Here is a 26,882-nt window from a genome sequence, read left to right as displayed (position 1 = left end):
CCCCTTCTGAATTCAACCAAGATTTTAGCATCAGTGACATCTTGGAGCAAGATTCCTTCTACAGCTTAAATACTTCTTCACACAATGCACATCTCCTTTGCTTTGCTTTGAGCATGGCCCTGCTGGTATCGTTTGCTGTTCTCCAAATTTTTGTTTTAGGAAAGAGTAAACAATCATTCCCCATTCACCAATTCCGATCCACTCATGATTTCACATACTTTTCATAACCTTCACCATATTTTTTTCAGGCTGAGAAATCCTAGTCTAACCATTCTTCCAACGAAAACCCTCCTATACCTCCGACCTTCCCATATTCTAGTTCTACCATAACCTTTTCAAAGTGGGTTGTCCCAGGACTGCACAGATTCCAATATACCAGGGGTTTTATCCATGGCATAATCACAGCCTCACTTTTGCTCTGTATACTTCTCCTAGTAAATTCTAATGTTGCATTTGCTTTTTTCACTGATAAGGACTGAGCTGGTATTTCAAGACTATTATAACGCCAAGAACTTGACCCCCAGTAATAGTCAGGCCAGTCCCTATCACTGCCTATGCCTTTTTGAATTTTCTCTCCCCAGTGTACACTTAAATTCACTGACATCTTGTACCCTCGCACTATTTCAAATGCCTTCTGCATTTTTCCATAGGTGGCCTTCATCTTTATGACCACAAAACACCTATGAGCTTGTAACCTTGCTTTTCCCCCCTCTTTACAGATCATTTATGAATATATTAAGCTGCATAGACTCCAGCACAGATCCCTCCCATATGACTGGCTGTTCTCACTTCCACCTCTTGTCTCCTGGGTCCAATCCATAAACTGAGCTCAAGACTTTCCTTTCAGCCTGTATCAAAATACACTGACAAACAATCACCTTCCATTCCCACTGAGCTATGCAAGAGCCACTTGGAAGTCAGGACGTGAAAGAGGTAATTCAGAACCATGTAAAAGCACAGGGAAAAGGTGGTGTCTGTATGAATTTCATCTCCTAAGGTATGCCGAGATGCCATTACTCATTTGGAAGTAAACATGCAAGAAAAGACTCCAAACATAATTATTTTCCCTTTTTTTGCCCCAGTGAGAGATGACAGGACTGACCTTAATATGTCTGTTCATAGCAGTAGACTGAGCAGCTCGAACTAAACCTTCTAATTCAGCACCACTGAAGTTTTTAGTCTCAACTGCCAGTTCTGCAATGTCCACATCTTCAGCCAGCAGCTGATGTTCCCGCATCCGTACTGTGTGTATATGAAGAATCTGAAATCGACCCTTCTCATCCGGCAAGCCTGAGATTTTAAACAGAACACATGTCATCCAAGGCCTCGGCACAGCAACTGCAGCAAAGCCTTTCCCTCTCCTCAATGGTCCTACCTCCAAAGGCTCTTTCTCACCATGAGCAATTCATTCTTACAACTAGAATATTTGACAATGCTTTTTGTTTGAGAACATTCAACTACACTAATTGCCTTCAGCAAACTGATTAGCATGATCGCCAAACTAGAGAGAAAAAGTGTAATGTTTAGTTTCTTTCCTCAATGTTCCTCCAAGTTGGTTGCTCTCAGGCTTCCATATTAGGAATTCACCTTACACAAAGGCAATCTGGTCAGTCCCTTGGCATCCCTAAACCCAGTTCCCACCTTATAATTATCATAGAATCATAGAATAGTTTGGGTCAGAAGGAAACTTTAAAGATCTAGTCCACCCCGTGCCACAGACAGGGACATCTGTCACTAGATCAGGTTGCTCAAAGCCCCGTCCAACCTGACTTTGCACACTTCCAATGATGGGGCAGCCACAACTTCTCTGGGCAACCTGGTCCTGTATCTCACCACCCTCATTCTACATTTCTTCCTTATGTCCAATCTAAACCTACCCTCTTTCAGTTTAAAACTGTTACCCCTTGTCCTGTCACTACAGGCCCTGGTAAAAAGTCTCTCTCCGTCTTTCTTACAGTCCCCCTTTAAGTACTGAAGGGCTGCAATAAGGTCTTCCTGGAGCCTTCTCTTCTCCAGGCTGAACAACCCCAACTCTCTCAGCCTTTCTTCACAGGAGAGATGTTCCACCCCTCTGACCATTTTTGTGGCCTCCTCTGGACCCACTCCAGAGCGTGTACATTTTCTTTAATCTTCCTTTTCTGACCAATGCACCTTTAGAAGCCCTTCTTATTATTCTTTGCATCCCTTGCCAAATGCAGCTCCAACTGTGCCTTAGCTTTCCTGATCCCATCCCTACACATCCAGGCAGTCTCCCTATATTCTTCCCAGGATACATGTCCCTGGTTCCACTGCCTGTGCATTTCCTTCTTGTACTTTAGTTTGACCAGGAGGTCCTTACTGAGCCATGTTGGTCTCCTGCCTTCGTTGCCCGAATTCCCGAATGGGAATCAAGAGCTCTTGTGTGCTAAGAAAAATGTCCTTAAAGAGCTGCCAGCTCTGTTCTGCTCCTTTATCCCTGAGGGCAGTTTCCCAGGGGGTCCCATCCACTAATTACTTAATCAACTGAAAGTTTGCTCTCCTAAAATTCAGGGTCTTGACTTTACTCTTCACCTGGCCCATACCATTCTCATACAATGTTCATTTTCTCCAACTGAGGTAATAATTTCCCAGTTTGCACCTTAGCAAGTCCCTTCTAAAACGCATATAATGGAAGATACAGAAAAGCCTTTTTGTAAAAGAAAGCATAACAAGTCAGTCTGGCACATCATCATCTTGGTAAAACCATGCTGTTCTTAGCTCACTTTCCAACATACCTTCACAACCTTTATTAAAAGGATCTGATAATTTGCACTGATTAGTATTTGTGCTGAGGGTACGTGAAAAAAACATTTTAAAATGTGCATAGTCCCCAGCAGCGTTCAGTCCTTATCATCTGATAATTTATTCTAGGGATGTCCCTAGGAATAGGACAGTCCCTAGAATTTATGTAATTTAATTAACTTTTGTCAACTAAAGATGCAAGTGCTACACCTGCAATACAATCAATGTCACCTGGACTTACTAATAACAGCTGCTACTAGGCACTTGTTTTCAAGTATGAGATTGTTCAAAGGCGACTGTCATTGTGGCTACACTTCTTTGTCCCTAAAACACACTTTCTTTATTGAGTCTTGCCTTCAACTTCTTGTAGCTGTGTTAGTTTTAAAGACTGTATCTGGCTACAGCTTTTGCCAATGCTAATTCTCTCTCATTACTATTCATCAGCCTGACTTCTAATAATTCTCTATGTACTGCTATACGCTTCTTTTCCCAATTTTCCTTTTTTGTGTGTTGTACCAGGAACAGGCACAAGTCTCTTTCAATATTTCTTCCTGCATCTAACAAATGTATTAGTTCTTAAGTCTCCAGCATATTTGAAACCATCCATGCTCTCTGCTCCACAGCTAGTGCTCTAGTTGAATCTCTAGTCCTCACTCTTGCATGAGCTACATTCACAGTAATGCCTGATATAAACTGTTTCCTACAGTACTCAAGGACAGCATTAGCTCTGGAGCATCAGCATCAGTTCATTGCCCAGGTTACCTCTGCGGCTGTCCCAGTATTCATCAGCTTCACTTCCTCATTCCTTCTTTTGCCAAAAATCTTTCCTTTTCAGCTGTCACAAAAACTCTTTCCCGTTTCTGGCTCTTTCAAAGAGTGAGTTACCCTTTAAGGATAAGAGACAAAATCCCCAGCGAGCTCTTAAGATTACACTGATAGATCAGATTTCAAGAGTTTCCCCACAGTTCAGACCAGCATAGACAATTACAATTTTGCCTGCCACTCTAGTATGATATCATATGATTTTTAGGGATATATGGACATTTTCATCTGATTTTCTGCAACTGAAAGGAAACAGACCATATTAATACTCATGGCCTTGCCTGTTCCTTTTTTGTGACTCACTACAGTTTGAGGATTTTTACCTTTACAATAGTAGGTGCCTAGCTCAGAGCATAGAAAATATTTTGTGACATTTGTATGTCTGTGGAAGGTTAGGGGAAAATGTTTTATGAGCTCTTCCAAACTACACATCTGAAACTGCATTTCCAATCTTTAAATTAAACACAGATCTCAACCAATTTGAGTTTCTCACTGCAAGACAGGATCATTAAGCTTTTAATCAGTCCCAGGCTATTCTCTATTCAAACATTCTTCTGTGAATTGTTAACCTCAGAAGTGAGCACCACAGTCTAGTCACCCTTTAGACTCCACCATGATCTTTACTGATCCAACTTCTGATCTCAATGCAAAGTCAGAGATTTGTTTTCATGAATCTGAGAGGATCTGGCTTTAATTTCTTAATAAATCCTACATTATCAGATATGCCATTATTTAATCTGCACTGGTGTCAGGCAGATGTGTACAATTACAAAAGTCCCTTTCACGTTACTGACAAATAGCATTCTTTTCCAGCTCACTAGAATAAATGGCTAACAGAGCTCTTTGGCCCACTTTTAGTTCTGTTGATGCAAGTAATCCAGACCCGCTGATTCCAGAAACCAATAGCCAATGCTATTTAACATTTGCAGTTCCTGCAGTGAAAGTCACCATTATCACTTCATGAAAATAAAATGATCTGCACTTCCTCCAAGTCAATAATTGCTCACACACTGTACTTGCCTGCTCTCCAAGTTCAACAGTTCCACAATTTCCACCTAGCAATGATCTGGTGCCATTACTTGGCTCCTTTTGTTCATGCAAGAGATTCAGAGTCCTGCCTGCCCATATCTATCCATTCTGCTGGACAGAAACTGATATCAGGTCAATGGCTTATCAGTAGGCAAGTCTAAAATGGCATTTTAATTGGTTGATTAAATTTACAGGTAATATTATGGAGGGAGCTGCATGAAGTTTAGCACCTATGCCATCCTGGTTAATTGTTCACACTATGATACATATTTGCTTTACTATTTAAGTACATGTGAGCTTATATATTGCGATATGCTAGCTTGCTTACCAATCTCCATTTTCACCTCCAATCTCCCCGGTCTCAGCAGAGCCTCATCAATCAGGTCAGGTCTGTTGGTCATTCCTAAATTCAAAGTTAAAAACAAAATCAGCATTATCTGAGCTTACTAAGTGGGTTTCCAACTCCTGAATACAGCCCATAGAGCTAAGAAGATACCTCAGAGAGTCTCAAGAAAAGACAAAAGATACCGGTCTCCAGAAATATTGGAAAAGTCACACCCTGAAGTAGAGTCAGGGCAATAGGGATCAAACCTGTATCTGTGACTGCATCTGCAGGGCTCCTGGCATCAGAACAACTAGACAACACAGCTAGAGAAGCCCCACTCCTTCATATGCTGATACATCAATGCATATCATTCCTTGCAAGTTTTCTTAAACTATAACAAGTTTTCTTAAACTATAACACTTGTTATCAAAAGCTAAAGGAGGAAATTGTTGAAAGCTGCAATATCAGCCCATTACAACACCACCTCCCTTTAAATCTGCTACTGATGCTTGTTAAATAGCAGTCATTCAGTTTGAATTAGTCCAAACATATCCCATACCAGTAACAATAACTCAGTTGACCTGCAGCGAGCAAAATACCAGCAGTTTTCAACCAGACCCCATAACAGAGAAAGTAAGCACCATCATACCAATCACTAGGATGTTATTGAGCTGCTCTACTCCATCAATTTTAGACAGCAACTGGTTTACAACGGTATCATGGACTCCAGTGCTACCCGCCATGCTTCCTCTCTGCTTGCAGATTGCATCAATCTCATCAAAAATGATGATATGCACACCGCTGTTAGCTCCAAGCTATTGGAGAGAAAAACATGTCAGGAATGCCACATGTCATCACTGAAAGCAATCCAAACAAAACAGTAATTTCTCAACAAGCTCAGCCACAGAGATACAGAACATTGATACCTCCAAGTATTTTTCATATCACGTTATGTATGTATGAGACCCCTTTCCAGAATAACATCTTGCCATCCTCCAAAATGGGGTGGTTGGTGGGCTTTGCTCAAACATAAGACTTCACAGCTGACACTGGTAAGAGAAGCAGTGTTCCAAGGAAGAGGACTAGACTGAACAAGAAAAGCACAAGCCCAAAGCTGGAACACACAGCTCAGACAAAGGGTCACAGTACTCAGTATCTGGGAAAGCCCTCCAAAAGGGAGACAGAGAACAAAGCACATCTGTGGAGGGATGCACCCAATGTGGGAAATACCCCAGGTTGTACTAAAGTTAGTAAATATACAGCTTGCCAGAGTAGCTTTGTTCTTAATATTTTTAAGGAGTCCATTCGTCCAGCGCCAATCAGGAACAGAACTGCTTATTTCCAGGTTCACTCAAAGGTGAAGCAGTTGCAGCTGGTAAGAGAACAGGATACTTTCTGTGACCGTATTATGAGGCTTTTTCCCTTCAAATTCCACCTCTAAAACCTCTTTTGTGGACAGTGGAGACCATGTTAACACTGGGTAAATGTGCTGTCACTGGCAATCTGCCCCAGACACAAGTCATTACAATACCAACCTTTTCGAGACCTTTTTAATCTCGCAACTTGTCATCAGGACCATCCCCTCCAGCCAATATAAAGTCTATTTTAACAGGTGTGTTATTGCAAAGGAAAAGAAGCTCACAGCTTTCAGTTATATTGCAACAACCAGAGAGAAAGAGATTGTTTACATCGGTATGGGTTACCATGCAAAGCTGACTTATTGATTAATAAATCTTTTGCAGAAGAAAATTAAATTATTTTAAGCCACTAGCAAAATCTGCAGTCTTGTTAGGTGCAAATAAAATTAAAGGGATACAATGTCCTTCGCAAGTGTCTTCTTAAAAGACTTCCCTATATTTAATTGTGACTTGCCTGAAATTGTATTTTCTTTACCAGAAAACCTCATCAAGATTAAAGTGATCCACAGGAGAGAAAAATTACCATAGCACACATTAAATAAGTGTTTACACCTTCAAACTAAAGATTGGACTTTTGATAGCTAGCTAAAGTAATGGATAAAAAAACCAAGTTTGGAAAAAACAGAATCTTTATCTCCACTTCCAGTTTCAAAGATCTATACTCTCTAGTTTTGAGACACTATTCTCATCCATTAGTTTTCTGCTGACAAAAATTAATCATGTATCGATTATAACACTTCAAGGATTATAATATACTAATAAGCCTGTAACCCAAAAACCTGAAACCATTAAAGCTTATTTGAAATTCATCCTATGTTATGTGCCACCTGTATTTAGCAACAAAAATCCAAACAGATTAATTATGTCTCCCTCACAAAAAAAGAGAAAATAAAAAAACAGAGCAAAATTTTTGCAATCCTACTTTTAAGCACTTTCTGAGCAGGTGACACACCACATAATGCAAAGCATAGCAGAATAGGCCCTACTACATTACTTTAAAATAACTCTGCATGGAATTTGAACAAACAGTCCATCTTCAGCATAGCTAGCTAAAAGACCAGCTACCTTTTCAGGTTCTAAGATTATTTTTTCAACGGACATTGTGTGAATCTGTAGAACACTAATATTCAGTGACTTGCAAGGAATAACTATAATCACAAGCTAAGCAGTGACTCAGTCTTTTAATGCAAGCAGCAATTTTCTGATTATAAACCTCCTTTCCGGTCATTCTTTAGGCACATTCATACTGACCATGCTATTTATCTATGTTTGCATTACCCTTCTTTGTTCTTCTTCTGCATCAGCAAACAGCTTGCGGATGTTGGCCTCAGATTCGCCCACATATTTATTGAGGATTTCTGGACCATTGACCACCTTTGGTTCTCTGGCATTCAGCATCTTGCCAATCTGTCTCGCCATAAGTGTTTTACCACAGCCTGGAGGTCCGTACAAGAGAATGCCTTTCACATGCTTGCAACCTAGAACAAGAGAGAACAAGTTTAGAAAGCAGGCTTACGATGGAAACAGCAATACAGTAAAGAGGGAATTGCTGCTTACAGGAGGAGTGTTTTTACAGGGATCTGGCAGAGATGTGCATCAGCCTTAGCTCTGCTCGGTGCCTTTATCAGTGAAATTCAAACACAGAATTGCCAGACTGGATCAGAGTCGTTCCAATGATCTGGCAACAGCCAGGAAAAATAACCCATAGGACAGCACATATGCTCTCCCATGCATTAGGCATGCTAAGTTAATAGCTAAGGACTGAAAGCCTGAATTATAACTTCTGGTTAGTAATACAAAGCAACAGAGATCACTTGGTAAGCATGTGATTAACATACTTTTCAGTTCAACAAAACCCAAGAGTAGGTCCCAGGGATGCTGATCATCCCCAGGTAGTGAGGGGCTGCAGATATTTTTTTTTTTTACATCACCATATGCCCTGAACACCAAGCAAAGATGCACTAGCAATTTAGGACAAGCATGTACTGCATCTGGTTCATTTCTCTCTTCTCCTAGAGGGACACACAGTGCCTACAAAGGTAGCCTTCCTTCACAGAAAAGTTTCAACTGAGTTTAACTTTCAGGAAAGTAAGGAAAATGAAGCATCAGACCCTCAAAGTTACTCAACTGACGGTGAGCTTCCAGTGTAGACATAGATCAAACACGTTAATCTGATTCTTGAAAGAGAAAATGAGGAATATCATGTAATAATGTCTAACTTTTTACCCCTGTATTGGGCTTTATTGAGTCCCATGTAGTACATCTAGTTCTGATTCCAAGTTTATAGGACAAATATTGAGAAAACTGAAAAAGGCTTCTAAAAACGACTAGGACCATCAGCCCCAAAAGCTTGACCTGTAACTAGAAAGACCTGAAGAATTCTAATTTATTTAAATAACAGGATTTCAATCACTGTGCATGAGCACTGGCATTTAAATCCTCTCCTCTAGGGAAACAGAGGGTACAATAGATGCAAGCTGATGCTGGACACGTCCCAGTCAGCAACAAGCATAAGTTTCCTAAGTGTGCACACAACTCTTGACAGAAGTTCCCAAGTGTGAACAAGAAAGTTTTCCCTGAAGGATTTGTGGAATTTTGGATATACAGCTTGTGAGCCCCAGACATATTTTATCAACTGTCTGAATATCCTTATGCCTGAATATTTCATGCTCTGCCTTATACCATGCTAAGAGAGGTCATGGTACCAGAATGTGTCTACGATGAAGTCTGTTTTAGTCATTTAATGGGACTATCAGCATTTAGACAAGATCTAGCCAGACAGAAGAAGTAGCCGCATCAAGACAAAACCTTTTTCCTGGGAGCAATCCGAAGGGGCTGGTGTTGGAAAACCCTGAAATAGGAGAGCAGAGATCATATATCAGCACCAAGTTTTAAACACTGAGCACCAGACTCAGGGAAAGCCTCAAAGTAGAAAGCCACAGTTTCATAGCAGAGGCATCTAACTACAAAAACGGCGAAGGAAAATAGAAGTTACCTAGAGAAGAAAAGACACAGGAGCTATATACTGACCAATTTAAAAGACATGTACAAGACAGATTCAGGAGCAGAGCGAGTTTGGATAGTCTGGTCACAAAGTGGTGAGGAAATAGAAGAGAAATACATAATTTATTTTGTCTAGATCCTTGTATTTCCAGCAGACATGCTTTTTCTGTTTTCCAGTTGATATTGAAGACCAAAGAGTAAACACAAAACTACAAGTAAACAAATCTATTTTCAACATTTAGGACACAGCAGGTATTTCAGTAATTTATTTCTTCCTATGCAATTTCAAGCACAATAAAAAGTACTAGTTCCTCACTATATCTCTTCACTTTGCCCATGGAAAAGAAAGATGTGCAGACAGCAAAACATTCAGCCTACATAGACTCAAGGTGTCCTTCTCATGTTTTAGACCATCTTGGCCACACATAGCACCAAGAAGTTGACAGACTCCTGCATCTACTGGCCTTCCTCTAGAGTAATAACTCACATCGCTGTCATCCTCACCGACCAGACCAGTGAGGACATCCCAAGGAAAGAGACCTTGAAGAAGCCACTGTAACCAACGTAGCCTATGGGAAAACAGCACATTTAGAATCTGCCTCAACAAAAATCTTGACTTCGAACACAAGCGTTTAATTACAGAGGTAGGGAATTCAGTAGCACCTTCTCCTCTTCTCTTGCTCCATCTGATTGCTGCACAAAATCCCTACACATGTGCTCTGGACAACAAGTGAGGAACACAAGATATCACTATATTTGAAGATAAAAACCCCCTATGTTTTGTTTCAAGAAAATGTATCTAAAGCCTTAGAAGTCTTGAAGTATTAATTGTTTGAGGTAAAAAGCAACACATTAGTTAGTGGAAACTGCCTCATGCTGTAGATGACATTCATAATGCATTCATTTTATGCTACACTCTTGCAGCTTGACTTTTTTAAGGATGCAAACCATCCAACAAGAGTCCTGCAGTGCTTAAGATACACATTAAAAGCAAAAACCAAAAGAGTAGCAAACTGATGGCACAGACCTCAGACTGAGAGGACCCGAGTTCAGTTGCTACCATCATCAAAAGTTTAACGAGCTTGGGCACATGGAGTTATTTGTCACCCACGTGGAATGACTTCCCTCCTAGTTTCCGGCTTGTCTCAGCTATGTGGTAAGTTCACCCCATACAACAGAGTCCTCACAGCTGCACAGACCTCACAGCAATGTTCTGCCTTTAAAGAACAAGTACTTTTCTCCTTTATTAACTTACCAATACTCAACTGTATTTACTCCCGAATATTACAGCGATAAACAATTACTTTCAATCTGAATAATTGCTCAATACAAAATAATTTCTATTATCCACATGCACTGCTTGCTCTCTCTCTCAGGTTGTTCATACACTGAAATGAAGTTTCAGGAGAACATTGCTATGAGGAGCATCTGATCCCTACCAAAACCCCAGAGAGCAATAGTGCTGCATTGAATAAGCACGGTAATAAAGCTGAAAGATTTTTCTGGGTTTCTCTGCAGATAAAAAATTTACTACAAAAATCAAGAGATCTAGCTAAGAAGAATTCATTAGTCAACTTTCAGGCATCTACAAGTCAAAAACATAAACAGCATACACTGTCAGTAAAGACAAATTTCACACAGGAACGAATGAGGCATAGGTAAATTAAAAGCTATTCCTGTCAAATCAATGTCACGAAAGGTATTGTTAACGTGTTTCGTGGAGGAACATGATCACCTATGTAGCCAAACAGCACAAAGGAGGATTTCAATGATGAGTGATGCTTTGAAGGGAAATCCCAAGCAAACTGATGCTCAGACAGCTCCACTGTGCTCAAGCAAGAGAGGCTATCAAAAGGCTACCGGCAAGTCAGGGCACATGTACACAAACAGGCCTGGGAGCATCCTGAAAGAGGCAGAAAAATTGTACTGTAGAGTATCATTTTTCTCTCTCTAGTACGCTTTAAAAAAAGAAACACGAAGAACAGTCTGGTCCTACCTTTTTTTTCTCGTTTTCCTGCAATTCACAGTATCTCTCCTAGAAGGAGGTACAACCTAGTTATATCCACTAGAAGCTTCTCTTCTACAGCCCAAAAAACCTGAACTTCTTGAAAAGCCCAAATATTCCCCTCCTCTGCATGAGCTAACATAGCCTTAGCAAAAGGCTGAGGCTTTAACACACTGCACCTGAAGTCTCATCTCCCATAGCAGGAGCATATGGAAAGCAAAAGGCAAACCAGCATGGTTACAGCTCGATGATTCTGGGGAAACAAGGCAGCCTTTGGACAAATTTGCTTTGAAAGCCTCCTAGGATTTTCGCCCTCTTCCTATTCAAACTTGCTTACCATGAGAAAGCATCATCTCTTATCTAATTAAAAAAAAAAAAAAAGGGACAGAAGCTGTTGCAGGAAGAAAGAAAGGAAGAAAGAAGGCTGGCCAAAGGCAGGGCACTGCTTCAGCTGCCTGCCGAAGTCCTCAGCTGTACTATGCCATCAGCTACTCACTCCCCTAGAGCAAAAATACGAGCTCTGGGACACAGCAGGTTCCCAGAGCCAACCTGACAACTACCAAACCTTACCCAGACAAGCTCAGCCAGGGTTGGGTAGCCCACGCTCAGTCTTTAGCAAGTAAGAACACACACACGTGTTCCCCCACATCCGAACATCAAGGACATCACTGACCATCTGCTGCAAGACTTGGTTGTCACTGAATGGGCAACATTGAGAGCTGGGTCTTAGGTGGAAGAATGTTCCTGAAACCGAAGCAATTCGTTCCTCTTCAAATAAAATTGCCACAAACTACTCCAGTAGATATTTCCCTGAATAGCTACGTTCACCTGGCTAAAATTAAAGTTTTAAACACAAGCAGGACTTTATTAAAATAGACAGGTGATGACAAACTACAAATGTTATGTCTCAAATCACAGTGGGATCCTATGCACCACACAAGAATTTTGATTAAGTTTATCTCCCCTTTGCTGATTTCACCAATGCAGCCCAAATGTCAATACTATTATAAGAATCTTATAAACACAAATTATTAGCAGTGCAGACATCTCTAACTCGTTAAGCTTACCATTAGGACTCCAAATCAAAGGTCATTCCTGTAACATGATACTTAATTATGCAATTTAATGACGCACAGTTAGAGGCTGAACAGGTATGTTAACAGCAACTAAAATATATCGATATGGGAAACATTCTACACAAAATATCAGGGAAAAATCATAAAAACTGGTAAGAATGGGAGAGTTACTAGTGTTAGCAAGAGAAGTCAAACACTATTTTGAACCAGAATGTCACTTACCCAAAGAGAAGATAAAGTTTATTTGTTCAACTCTCACTACTCACTTCTTTTGAAAGATCAGAAGGCATGTTTTAGTATAATAGGGATTTTCTACTTGGGAGTGTAATTCCCCTTTTAATTAAAATCAAAGCATTCTGGTGTGATTGTATCATTCAGATGCACCTATCGGGAATCTGCATCGATAGTAAAGTACCGATTCTGAATACATCAGGGAGAGATGCTTATCTTTGCACATCAATCTTCAAGCAGGTTAGAGTAAGATCAGGGTTCCCAGACTTCACCTGCCACACACACAAAATTTCCCCAAAAATATAGCTGGGTGGAATTTCCCCCTCCTCTCACCCTGTAAGCTCAGCATTATTCCAGCCTATATCACTGCCTCCAGTTAATCTTCCTGTAGGATTTACGTGCTACCGACAAGTAGCAAGACTGAAGTAACTTGTTTCTGCTTTTAATTCAAAGCTGAGACAGGCAAAGAGCTACACCTGAAACAGAAGTTTTTGTTTTAAGTGGACTCTCAATATAGCCCATTTTCTCAAAATAGCCTCAAAATCTCAAAATAGCCCATTTTCTTGATCTATCAAGTCATTTGCCACTGTAAAGAGAAGACAACCAAGTCAGTAAGTTCTTCCTAGATCTTTGAAAACAGCCTTCTCATCAGATCTTGTTTGGCTGTGAGAAGTTTAATGCATGCATTTATAAGGACACAATAACTAGATTTATGGCAATGGCATGACATTTATCAATTTCTGATGGAATGTGATAAAAATGAAAATAAATCAGCTTTAGAGAAGCTTCCAACGGAATGCCTTTGGCTACACAAACAAGATCATGACTCTCAGGAAAAGGGATTTTTATAAGAATATATACAAAACAAACCAATCTTTAAAAGAAGTCATCACTGTAGAAAAAAAAGAGTAAATGCCACTGCCCCTTAATAGAGGAGCTACAAAAATGTAGCTAATTTAAGACAAAGATTATGCAGAGCTGTTGGATGGATGCTGCACACAGCAGCTGATGTTTACAGTCACATCCCACCTGGATGTTAACAGCCATAGATCTCATCAGCATCTTCTAGTTTCTGGAATAAAGCTGGATAATTTCTGTCTACTTAGAAAGTCAGCATGATGTAATTTGTAAATGCCTTATGGAACACTTACCCACAGAGCATTACAGAGTAAACAAGTATCAACTTAACAGGGTCACTGGGATGTGCCAAGGCCTGGTTTTCCAGCTAGAGAAAACCCGTGGTTGCCAGGCCATGATGATGCCTGCTAGCTAACACCAGAACTGCAGCCACGTGAAGTAAGAGCAAAAGTCCTCTCAGTATCTGGTGATGACTATGGCCATAAATACAGAAATGCAGAAACTTCTTGCAGCACGTTTGATGTAAAGCCCCTTCCCTTCCTCCCAAGCCTGCCACCGGCAACCTTCACTTCACATTTCCATGTTCCTGTGTTGAAAGAAAGAACATTTTTCTTTCCTGGCCATGCAGAATTTTGAAGTCCTCTCCCTCTCATATCCCTCCCACTGGTCTCTTTCCAAGGCTGAAGATCTTCAAGACAATTCCCTCTATACACAGAAGCTTTTCTGATCCGACCACCCTGATGCCCTTCTCCCAAGTTTTTCCAGTTTTAGTGCAAGCTTTCTGATACAAAGACCAAGACCGCGTCCAGCAATTCAATATGTGAACAATTACAGATTTACACAGCGGCATAATTATGTTCTACTTTGTAGGGTTTTATGTAATTCTTCTTAATAATTACCAAATTCAAGTAGGAATTGACTGACCCCTACTGCACCTTTGAGCAATTGTTTTCGTAGATCTACTATTGCCCCAATAGCAGAAAAATCAGCACAGACAGCATTTTACAAGCTGCAATTTTCATGCACATCATTTTTCACTGATCAACATGAGGTTTCATTTGTTGTTTTATTGCTGAGTCACTCAGTCTTGGAAAGTCCTTCTGCAGAACCACAGAACAGTTGAGGCTGGAAGGGACCTCTGCAGATCATCTTGTCCAATCCTGCTGTGCAAAGCAGGTTCACCTAAAGCAGGTTGCGCAGTGCATCAGCCACTCCCAGTTGTGTCATCTGCAGACTTGCTAAGGGTGCACTCCGTCCCATCATCCAGGTCATTAATGAAGAGGTTAAACACCACTAGTGACTAGCCTCCGTATGGGCTTTGTGCTGCTGATCACAACTCTTCGAGCCCAGCAGTTGAGCCAATTTTCAGTGCACTGTGCTGCCCGCTTACCTAGTCTGTCTTCCATCAGTTTTTCTACAAGGCTGTTATGGGAGACTGTGTTGAGAGCCTTATTACATTTGAGATAAACATCCACAGCTCTCCCCTCATCCCATGAGCTAGTCATCTCGTTGTGGAATGCTATCAGGTCACTTAAATACAATTTCTACTTCATAAATCCATGCTGACCACTCCTGATCAACTTCTCATCCTTCATTTGTCTGGAAATGGTCTCCATAATTAGTTGCTCTATCACGTTCCCAGAGACTGAGGGTGAGGTGGTCAGGACTGTAGTACCTGGCTTTTCCTGCTTGTCCTTCTTGGAGATAGGAGTGACACTTGATTTCTTCCAGTCCTCGGGAACTTCTCTTGATTGCAATAATCTTTCAAAGAGAATTGAGGGTGGCCTCACAATGACATTGGCCAGCTTCCACGGCACTCACAGGTGCATCCAGACCCCAACTGCATTTCAGTCTTCAGTTTAGATTCATTTCAAGAGCTTCCTTTCCCAAGTCATTCATGAACACACTGAACAGCAGAGAACGCTGCAACTCTCCTCCACTGTGAGTGTGGACCAGCTATTCCTACTATTGTTCCCTCAACCATTTATGCAGCCACACGCGACCTCTCCTCATGTTATTAGCTTCTTCACTTCCTTCAAGTCTCTATAATATGGGGGATGCTTGGGTGGCCTGAAGTCAACCTCTCTTGCTTTAAGAAGGTGAGGGAAAAGACAGATGTCAGACTTCTTAGCTGTCCTCCCCAAAGAAAGTGCACGGACGTCTTCTTAGATATGTGGAGGAAGAGTCAAGTGTCCAGATTCAGCCTCACTGGTCACGGGGAACCACGTGCTTCAGAGTAAGGAGTGAACTTCATTTTATAATCACATTAGGAGGAGAAGACCCAGGAAAGAATTGGTCCACTTCTCCATAAAGAAGAAAAGCTAACAACAGAAAATGCTAAGTTCAAACTGCTAAATACTTTTTTCACATGAATGAAGACTTCACATGTTGCATGGCAGCTAATATTAATATCAGTGACAAATGGGCAAGAATAGGAAATGGGAGTAGGAAAAGAACAAGAGACAGCCCACGAGAGTATTAGATACTTGCAGATTCCCTGGACATGAACTTCACCCAAGAGCACTCAGAGCAGGTGAAATCATCTCAAAGTCACCGAAAACTTGGACAGGATGGGTGAGACACTGAGGGAAATAAAGTGAATATCAACCATAATGTTATAAAGGGAAAAGGAAGGGAGCCACGGGGTTGGACTAAATCTTGAGATCCCTTTCAACCTCAACTATTTTCTGATTGTGTGGTATAGACCTATCACTAACTTAATTCCTGGAAAATTCTGGCACAGTGTCTTTTTAAGTAGGTAAAAGAAAACAAGGATACAAGAAATAGCCAAAAGGAATTTATTAGATCAGTCTAAGACAACTTCCCTCTAGGAAAGGCTAGGAGGTCATACACAGAGGGTTTAAGAAAACAAATAAAGCAATAGAGCGAGATTTAGACTTTCATAAAGATATAAATAGGTCTTATACATCTTCATAAACATGTAGGAAAAACACAGGCTGAATGAAAGTAAAGGTAGATGAGAAGTGGATGGAAAAAAAAAACCACAAACTTTAAAGCACAACAAGAAAGGATCCATCCTAGATTTACTGGTGTGTGGTGCTTTTATTAATAGCCTGGAAGATGGAACAGAATGCACCTATTAAATCTGCACATTACAACACCAAGATCTACAAATACACTGACAGGCAGGATTAAATTAATTTAAAAACAATGTAATTTGATGCACAAGTTTCCACATTGGGGTAGGAATAATTAACTGCATGTTGCAAAACAAACAAAGAAAAATCATCATATTGAGGATTATAAACAGGCACATACACCAAGGCACAGACAAAACCTGCCAATTGACCTGGAATTGATTAGCACCTCAGTGACCGTGCCCTGGTTTGGTCATCACACTTCTAAGCAGTGAAGAATGACCAAGGGAAGAGAAACAAGAACAATCAGTGATCTAGAGGTTATGACAATGAGAAATGGTTTAAGAGTCTGAGATCTAGCCTTGAGAATACTGAAGAGAAACAGGCAAGTATGTAAAAGCCTCATCCAAAACCATAAAAGAAATAAACAATATATGATGAACTGCTGCAAGACTGAGAATAAACACTTGAAAAATTTTGACAGTAAGGATGCCCTAAGCAGTGGAATAGGCTGCCTTGAGAGGTTCTGGCATTTCTGTCACCTCAGTTACAGGTTAGACATGTCTGACACTGATTTTTCATTAAAATTATCCTATTTTAAGAATAGATGGATGAGATCCTTTCCATTATTATTCTTCTCTTAGAGAATCTGAGTACTTCAAGAACATTAATGTATTAATTTTTAAGACACCTTTAAGACAAGCCTCCACAGGCAGAATCCAAGAAAGAAAATAATATCTGAGTATCTGCTAATCTGAATGTTCACCTTCTGTTTTGTTAATATAGTACAGCTTCACTTTTATATAGTGAGCTGTACTTCAAAAACACAGAGCACTGAAACCAATTGATCCCAAGAGGTCAGAGCACAAGTTAAGATTGTTACCAGGAAACAGAAATCACCTTGGAAAAGTCTGATTTAACCTACTTATTGATGGTAACAGCAGACGATGGGGAATTTGGGTTCCATTTCAATCTCTCAAAAGGAATGTGATCTGTAACACCAAACATTTCTATACCTGTTATTAAACAGTAACAATGCCATGTACATATGGAATCTGCTTTTTCAGAGGCCTCTACAATGACTAACGTGCCACAAAAATCATTTCCTTGCTGAAAGTCAAGATTGTGTTTCAATGTATGGAGACACTAGAGTGTTCTTTAAAAAGAAAAACAAGGAGTTCAGTACGACCATTTTCTTCTCAGGTCTGAGAAAATGCTTTTCAATTTTGTTGACATTTACAGCTCCAGGCACCAAGCATCAAAAACTTTAGTCCAAATGGCTAGGTATCTGTTGAAGTCGGGGGCGGGGGGGGGGGGGGGGGGGGGGGCGCGCGGAGAGAGAGAATGTTATAAAATAAAGATTCATTCAGCAATCTTCATGTTGGACAATGGCACAAGCCATTGAATGAGCTGAATTTAAAGTCTCAGCAGAAAAAACAGCATTTAACATGGATGTGAAGAAAGGGCTTATCTGCAGGAACAGTTTCGAAAAATATAATATTTATCAAATAAAAGGAGAAGCTTTAGCTTCAGCAAGACAATGCTTTGAACTGCAACAAAGAGTAACCAAAACCAGTCTGCAGTTCACCATGAAGCTGCATAGCTTTACTATGAGCTGGACATCAGAGAGATCTGGACAGGGCTTGAAAAGGAGGACGATTCCCTAGAAACACAGCTTTTGCAGGGCTGTCCTTCAGACAGAAAGTGACTGCTATCTTACCTCCACCAGTGCCCTGCAAGCGTAAAGTTCCTTCGTTAGAAGTATCATTCATAGGACAGTGAGGCCTCACGGAGGGCACTAAAAAGGAGCGCCCCTTTTGTTTCAAGACACCTTCCTCAATCCTCATCCAGATAAGGATTTCTTTCCATTTGGCAGTCAAAAGACTATTAAGAGTCAAGCATTAGGTGAAAGACAACAGCATCGCCAATGTTTGTAATGCTAAAGAATCTCCAGTAAATGACTGCAAAACTGCAGCCTTAAAAGCAATCAGCTTAAATTGATGAAGGTCCCATTGTGGTTCCAAAGCAACCTTACCCCTGCTGCCCGCTGCCTTCCTCCTGCTGCCCCTGGCATTCATGTAGCTATGTCACATCAAGCCAACCAGGGAGCTGATCTAGCTGAATGCTAACCCTATACATTTTTTTTTAGTAGTAGTATTTTTTGCTTCCAATTGTATTAGCCCTCTATAGAGCCATACAAGCCCAAAGCTACCACAGTAGAGGTGGCAGATATGCATACGGGAAAAGCGTGGGTAGGGAAAAGTAAATTGCCCCTTTCCAGGGTAGCAGGGAGCTATGGCAAGGTTTAATGACCAGCTGAAGTTGATCTAAGATTTCTTTTCTTGGATAAACCAAAGATTGTAGCATCAGAGTAGTATTTACACCCTTGGATGATATGGTTAACTAATGTTGATTTATATGCTCCAAACCCAGAACATTCCTTGGAAGTTAGATAAACCACACACAAATTGCAAGCAATTTTTGCAGGGTCTATACAGCCTCTATGTAGTTACGGGACAGAAATATTTATTGCATTTGGCATGGAAGTTGCAGTCTGTGAGCACTGGGCAAAAAACAGAAATGGGTGAGCACTAGAACACCAGATAGCAAGCAAATTCTTTCTTTTCCTTTCCCAATAAATTATATACAAAGGTGAACAGCTGTCACACTGACATTTCAGATCTGAAATATAGTTAAGAGCAAGTTATAACTAAGGCAAAGAAAATGAATGTCAGAAAGTTTTGTTTTTTCAAATTTCAGATAAGCTCTTTAGCCCTAGGGTTAATCAGAGAACTCGAGAGCTCTGTTTGGAGTCTAACTTCTTACCAGAAAAATGTTTCTTTGTGTAGTATGTGTGTAAACACGCACAAGTAAGGGTATATGTCTTTATATAAATAATATGGCACACCTTTAATTCATTGCCCAGGGTAATCAAAATACTAGTGGTCCTTCAGAGAATCTTTTTCTTCCTGTATTAAGCAACACCAATTAACAAGAGGAACCATCTGAGCAGCATACCCTGCAAAGCAGCTCCACAACCTCACCCTGCAGTCAGCAAGGTTTCCGACCTTCTCCAGAGGTACCTGTTGGAGATGTAGGTCCTTTACGGCAAAGTTAGCTGCTGCACGTCGCTACCAAAGAGTGCCCAGCTGTCAGGTTAATTCAGCTAATGATAATACCAAGGGAATGTAATTGTAATCTGACACATGATGGCTTAACATGCTGCCAGATTGCATGCAGCCAGGGAAGTTGAATAGGTGAAGCTATAGCAAAATGAAAACAAGCTCTAATTATCTCTAGTCTACTAACATATTTCTCATCACAGTCCAGTGACACTGATAAGAATTCCCAAAGTCTAAATCTTTTACCTTCACATATGGTCACAGCTAAGGACTCTGCACTGCAGCCGTGAATATATATGACAGTTGCTTCAAAAGATAAAAATATTTCAAGTAAGGGATGCCAGTCCATCCAAAGGCCAGTTCTCAGCAACATTTCTAAACTGGACACAACAGAGTGTCTAGGTAAAAGTTTTTCTTTCCATAGCCAGTACCATTTCTCTCATTTCCCCTCTCTGCAGAGCAGCTAAATATTTAACAAATTTAAGCATTTGATATTCTCAAGCAGACGCAGAGAAGTTGAGTTGTTCACAGCCGCAAAAACCAAGAGAACCAAGATCAGCCCCCAGAAGGCCTTGGCTACCAGATCAATATGAAGTAAAAAGGCAGGAGAGAGAGAATCGTGCACTAATTGGATTTAGCCTACAGGGTTTCTTCACTGTTTCTCCATAACTGTTCAAATCACTAAGAAAAGACCTAATGCACCTCACAGGAAAGTTTACTTTAACATCAATTCCACAAGCACTGGAAAAGGACACACTTTACACAGCCACACACAAACAGGATGTATCTTCTGATGAAAACCTGTTTTGTAATCAAATTCTTGATTGCTTCATTTGTGGGGAGTGGGAAGGCGGATCAAGAAATATAAACATACACAGAAATTAAACAGCTACGGATTCCAAGTTTAAATATGGACCCACAGAGATTATATTCAGAGAACGAGGACCAGCTATAACATTCCCAGCCACTTTATGTGACAAAATAAGATATCTGCAGCTGCATATTGCTTACTAAAAATTAAAACCAGTACCATTTATCTGCCTGCCAGCACATGTTTACAAAGTAATGGGACTGCCTTGCCTTCCTCTAACCCCCCACAAAAAAAGTTATATTTAGAATCTGTGCTTTTATTTCACAAGCTCCAAGACATGCCACCGCCTGTGCATCCTCTCCAGCGTTTCAAAACTGACCAAGCACAGATCACACAAGATACTCTATTTATCGGTCTAACACTGTGAGAAGGACATAGGTTTATAGTGCAACTGCCAGGACAACAGATATTTAATATTAAGGCAGGATCATTAAGACAGAATCTCCTTTGACCTATATAAACAGCCCATTGCCAGTAAGTCAGGAATAGGAGCATTCAGTCTCACTGCTATGAATAAATTAAGCATTCAAAGAATAGGGAGCATTTGCGTTCCAACAGAACAGTATTCAGTTAAATCCTATATCTCATTCGTTCAGACATTTCACGTACAGTGTTGAGTATTCACGCTGTTTCTTTGTCCCTCCTCTCTAGCCAAGTAACAAGAGTATGAAAGACATTTGGGAGCAACAGGAGAAGAAAAGGCTTTGTTAGTCTATTAGATCCCTAAGCAACTGCCATGTTATAGCATCATAAGGTTGTTAGTTGATATTCAGGCTTTAGAAACCAGAAACAGGCCTGCATCCTGTACCACAGCCATACTTCTCCAGACCATACTCACCCATTTGCTCCACAATTTCAGGTGGAAAAACTCGAGAAGCAAAAGCTCGTCGGAAAATATCTGAGAATTCTTTGTCAAGGCCCCCAATACCCATTTTCTCAAAATTCCAGTCTGGGTTGATGATTGACTGGCGGTTCTCCTTGGTCTTTGATTTACCTGCAAAAGAGAAATTGTTTCAAACATGTAGCACAGCAGAATTACAGCAAATAGAAGTACAAACCCCAGAACAGTTCTACCAGGTCAGACTCATGTCCAGCTAACTCGATGTTCGGTTTCAAACGTTAGCCAGGAGGACACACTATGACAAAGATGCAAGGGCAGTCAGAGACTCAGCTTACTTAGTAAACTATTTCCCCAGCCTTCCAACCATCCTGTTCAGGGATTTCTCGAGCCAGGTGTTGCTCCTATGTATTTAAGAATCCACAGTAGATTTCTCTGCCACAAATTTACCTAGGTCCCCTTGGACTCATGTAAACGTAGTACCCAGATTGCCCTACAGCATCTAGCTCACCGTGCCAGCTACTGGCTGCAGAACCAAACACCTCCTTTTGTGTGTCTGAGCCAGCTCCTACCAGCTTCATTTCATGTCCCCCAAGTTTTATATCCGAAGATACAGTAAATAGTATTGGTATCCACTCTCTTTCAGGCTACCTGGGACGATATTAGGCTTGTCCTGTATCCTCCTCAGTCGTGCCTTTCCAGGCAGAGCAGTCCTCACTTGTTCTTCCTTACACAGCAGCTGCTCCACACATGAGCACCCTTGTTCTCCTCTCAGTCTTCTCTATTTCTACTACATCCTTTGACAGACAGGCAGACTAGAACTGCATGCACTGTGGTTTTGTTGTGTCTCAAATACAGGTACAAAATTATGCTCCGCTTCATTCACATTCCTTTATTAATAATGTGCAATCATTCTTAACAACCATGCTTAACAACTCTTAACAGGGCTCAGGCTGCTACTGAGCATGGGTCCAGCATTTCCTTGAAACTATCATACCTGGGATCTTGGCCCAAAACAGCAATCATTTTTGACCGAAGTTAGAAGTGTTCCTCCTCCCACACATCACTTTACGTAAAATTTCCTCTGCCATTTTATTTCTTAGTCACTGAGCTCCATAAGTGCAAGCTTTGTCACCTCATTACTCAAGTCTTTTTTCCAGTTTAGTCAATTATAATGAAAAGCAAAGGCCCCAGCAGAGATTCACGCTGAATTCTACTGGCACTGGCTATTTACTTCTACTCTTTCATCACTCATCTACTCATGCAAGGGCCTTCTCTCTTACAGATCTCTGTTTAGTTTCTTTTTAAAGAAACTTTGATAAGGAACTTTACTGGAAGAGCTTTGAACAAGAAGCAGACTGCGTCAGCCCTTACCCCTGTGCTTTTTGATTCCTGTAACGAACTCCAGTGGGATCACAAAGTAGGACTGCCCTTACAGAAGACAGGGTGACCCTTCCCAGTGTATCACCTCCATACAGGTATCCACTAATTTGATTCTTTATTACAGTTTCTGTTGATTTTTTTCTGTACAGATTTCCAGTTCAAAGATCTGTAGCTCTCCAGACTTTCTCTGGAATCCTTTTAAAAACAGACAGCACATTCACCATCTTCCAGTCCTCAGATACTAGAGCAATTTTAAGCAAGGTTACACAAAACAATTAAGAGGTCAGCTAGTTCCTTTACAACTTAGAAGAATAAAAACCAGTCTTGGCAAACTACCATGGTTCATTTTGTCTGTTTGTTCCATAACCTCTTCTAGAACTACTTTAAGTTCAGCCAGATCCCCTAAGCACAGGTTTTGCAGTCTCTATGCAATGGTGTAACCGCCCTCCTTTCCCTTTTGTTGACAAACCACATGAGTTTTACTCTTACAGAGCTCCTTACTCCCTTTTCAGAGAAGCTTTAAAGTACTCAGGGCTTTAGGAGGTAGACAATAAGCACAAATGCTCCTATAAGAATACTGCTGAGATGCTGTCAAATCCATATAGTCTCACCTTAAGTTTATTTGAGGGTATTTATAAGCAAGCACTGACACTCTTATCAATTAGATCGACACTTCCAAATGGCTTTCAGCAACATCACTTTACTTAGCTACCAGAGAAACCAACTGTAATATAAAAATCCAGGGAGAAAGCAAAGACTGAAGATTATCCTTAATTCATGCAGAAATTGGATGTCTTGTATTTTCTTAGATTTATGCAGTGCTTTACAGGATTGGTGCTAGGAACCATTATCTCCCCTAAAAAGCCAGTCCTGGCAAACTGCAATTGTACATTTTGCCGATTTGTTCCATAACCTCTTCCAGAGATACTTCAAGTTGAGCCGGATAATGAGTTAGCATCTAGAAGTCCAGTAAATACACTAAATAGAAGTTCTGTGTTAGCTGAATTAGACTGCTGTTAATTTTGGTCTAAACACAGCTGGAATCAATACTTCAATTCCAAGAGCAGCAAAATAAACAACCAAGAACATGCCTCTAACACATTAGGGACAACACGGTAGGATGTATAACATATAGCACTAACACACAGTACCATGCAGGGCAGGGGTGAGCATCTGATTCACTGATGACTGTGTATTTATTATCTCATTGCTCCACTACAGTCTGTAGATCAGACAGCTCAGCCAGGGATGCTCCTCTTCCTGTAGAGCTTAGCCTATACCCCCCCCTTCTGGCTCCATCTGATCACGGTAAAATTCTTGCAGATTGAATTAAAACATCATCCACTGGTTTTATAACACATGATTTTATGTTAAGTAGAAGAAATAGAATTGGCTTTTTTTTTTTTAAAATTATCACAATTCTTTTCTATTGAAAAAAATAAAAGACCCTTTATTGAAGGCAGTGCTCAGTGACACTTACTTTACTTTTTTCTCCTCTCTCAGAATTTAATTATTCACAACTTCACAATTCTCCAGAGACTAACAAAGCACATTAAGTAGCTCTGCCTCAGATCAATGAGGAGATTAAATAAAGCACCAATCTGACAGAAGTAAATTGAGGCATAAGCAACTCTTTGTCTTGTCTGCAGGCAATGAAATTGAATCACAGTGAAGGATTCCTATTTCCAGTCAATCAGCTCTCCCACAGGACCACTCTTCACACCTATACATGCTAGGAGGAAGATCACGGGTCATTATATGGCTTTGAATATTAACCAAGTAAAATATCACTGCTTGCTCTGATGCAATAATTTGGATTATGTTAATACTCACCTCAAGTTGTCCTATCAAAACACAGTAAAAACTGAACGGGCTGTAATCATGTAATCACAGGTATGAACTAATTGCCCAAGCAAACTTCATTCAGTGCTCTTAAAAACCTGTATCCTTGTTAATATGCTTAATTACAGTCATCTACAATTCAGCCCACGGACCTCTGGTGGGGTTTTTTCAGTACAGATGACTGGCTGTACTTTCAGATAAAAACATCCACCTAAGATGCAAGGTATGTGGTTACACAACAGCCTCATGTCCCCCCATTTTTTGGAGCGACTGTAGCACATGAAGCAGACAACTACAGAATGTGAAGTCACAGCCTCGCATTTGAGGGAAGATGGCACTTCAGGGCAGCATCAAAATTCAGCCTCTGCCACAAGCTCCTGCAATGCTGAATGAGTTGAATTCTACTTTCCTAAGTGGCTACTATCCTCATATGTTTTATTTCTGTCACAAATACTCCAAGCACTGAGCATTCACAGTCAAGCAGAGCTGTGCTTTGAAGCCTAGTGCAAAAATAATAAGTATTAAAACTCAACTGAGTACTCCACTGAGTGCTCATCTGAGCTGGCCGGGTTTCCTGAACCCCCACTCACAGCACCCTTCACCTGCCACTTCTCAGCTGTGGAAGAGCGGCAGCAAAAGCAAAAAAGTTTTCTTAGCTCATAGACTCTGGGAAGAGGGAACAAAATAGGAAAGGAAAATAACAAAAAAGAAAAATAAAAGTGTCTATTCAAGTACAGGACTTGAATCACACCCAGAAAAGAATGCCTAGAGCCATATTACCAGCAAGGGAGGTATTTGCAACTGTAGGCTTGCTAAGCATCATCCACTTCGTAACACTGATAGGAAAAGGAACAGCCAGACTAACAGAGTGTATCTGTTCTGCAGGACAGGCACCATGGTCCCGGGGCACACACAAAGTCAAGTTCAGGGAAGGGGCCCTCACTGCCCACTTTGCGGCCCAGCTCCCACCATTCAAGCTGATGGCTCTGTGGGAACATACCAGATTCCTCCCTAGCCCTACACCAGTTTCTTTCTACATGAATGCGTGGAGGACACATCAGTTATTCCCCAATTTGCTAGTAAAGTCCAAAATTGTACATAAAGATTTGTTTTGTTGAGGTTTTAGAAACTGTCTCTTTAAAAAAAGTTCATAGTTTTGGTAATAATCTCGCTGTGTAAAGAGTTAAACACACAGGATGAACCCACTGTGCTGTGTTTTGCAGCTGTCATCAGTTTTTGAAGAGCAGGACTTTCAGAAGTCAAGAAAATTGAAGTGCTCTTCAAAAGCTGTCCTCTCTCCTTGAAGAAGAGACCTCATTAGAGATGGGATTTTCAGAAGTTTTGCACTCACTTTGAAATTTTGGCCACATTCAAAAAAGTTCTCAATTTCCTATTTCCCTGCTGTTTTAATTAAATTCAGTTAAAGAGGTGTTAGCTTGTTAGTGTCCCTGAAAGTATCATTCTCTGATGTTTAAAGAGTTAAAATATTTCAAGTAGTTGCTAACTTTTGCTGAAGCTACCGTTCCATGGTGCCTTTCTAATCTAGGCCTAGGAGTGCAGGTTGATTTCTCTACTCATCTAACTCAATTTGCTACTGTCAGAATCTCTCGCAGTCACACTCACCTTCTCTCCTCCTAGCTCTGTGTCTGTATATTTTAGATTAACATGCTTATCACCATGGTTTGAGACACCCACAGAACTGCTCTGGTACACTGGTGAGTTGTGGAGCTTCATACAGGGAGGACAGTGACTTTTATAGAGCCCTGTTCAGAAGCAGTAAAGTCTGCTGGAGCGGTGGTGTCTTCTCAGTGCAGTGGTTTTCAAGAGTCCTGAGCACCTACAAGCTGCTTTCTAAAGTGTGTGACAAGTTCCTAAGGGATCAAATCCAGTCATCTGCTAGTTTAAACAAATACATTTTGAGATGCAGTCAACTGATGTAACCAGAAAAACAAACTTGGAGGCATACAAGCCTCTGAGGCCTGAAAAGCAGCAAACTTCAAGCATTATTTATCTCTCTGGATACAGTGGCACTTACCGATCAGATTGAGAGAAGAGTTCTCAGCTTTTTCAAAGGCAACTTGACTGTTTCCAAGAACCAAACCAACCTCAATCTGCAAAAGGGACAGAAACAAAATAATTACATTAAGCTATTAGGCTCAACTCCAGATTGCTCCTTAGGTATCTCCAAGCACATCTCGGAA

The 26,882-nt window shown here is 40.7% G+C and overlaps 1 protein-coding gene across 7 annotated transcripts in view; it reads right to left on the bottom strand.

Annotated features, from left to right (window-relative positions):
* The window catches only part of NSF (N-ethylmaleimide sensitive factor, vesicle fusing ATPase), an 83,478-nt gene that overhangs the window by 27,950 nt on the left and 28,646 nt on the right, over nucleotides 1-26,882 (bottom strand). For all 7 annotated transcript variants that reach the window (XM_075522902.1, XM_075522898.1, XM_075522897.1 and 4 more), the window contains 6 exons: nucleotides 26,717-26,792; nucleotides 21,457-21,612; nucleotides 7,633-7,832; nucleotides 5,586-5,751; nucleotides 4,940-5,014; nucleotides 1,103-1,290 (listed from right to left, as the gene is read on the bottom strand). In XM_075522902.1, the coding sequence (XP_075379017.1) occupies nucleotides 1,103-1,290; nucleotides 4,940-5,014; nucleotides 5,586-5,751; nucleotides 7,633-7,832; nucleotides 21,457-21,612; nucleotides 26,717-26,792 (861 nt within the window). The remainder of the gene's footprint in view (nucleotides 1-1,102; nucleotides 1,291-4,939; nucleotides 5,015-5,585; nucleotides 5,752-7,632; nucleotides 7,833-21,456; nucleotides 21,613-26,716; nucleotides 26,793-26,882) is intronic.

This window comes from Mycteria americana, chromosome 22, assembly GCF_035582795.1.
Source record: "Mycteria americana isolate JAX WOST 10 ecotype Jacksonville Zoo and Gardens chromosome 22, USCA_MyAme_1.0, whole genome shotgun sequence".
Classification (NCBI taxonomy): Eukaryota; Metazoa; Chordata; class Aves; order Ciconiiformes; family Ciconiidae; genus Mycteria; species Mycteria americana.
This window is presented reverse-complemented; position numbering and strand designations above follow the sequence as displayed.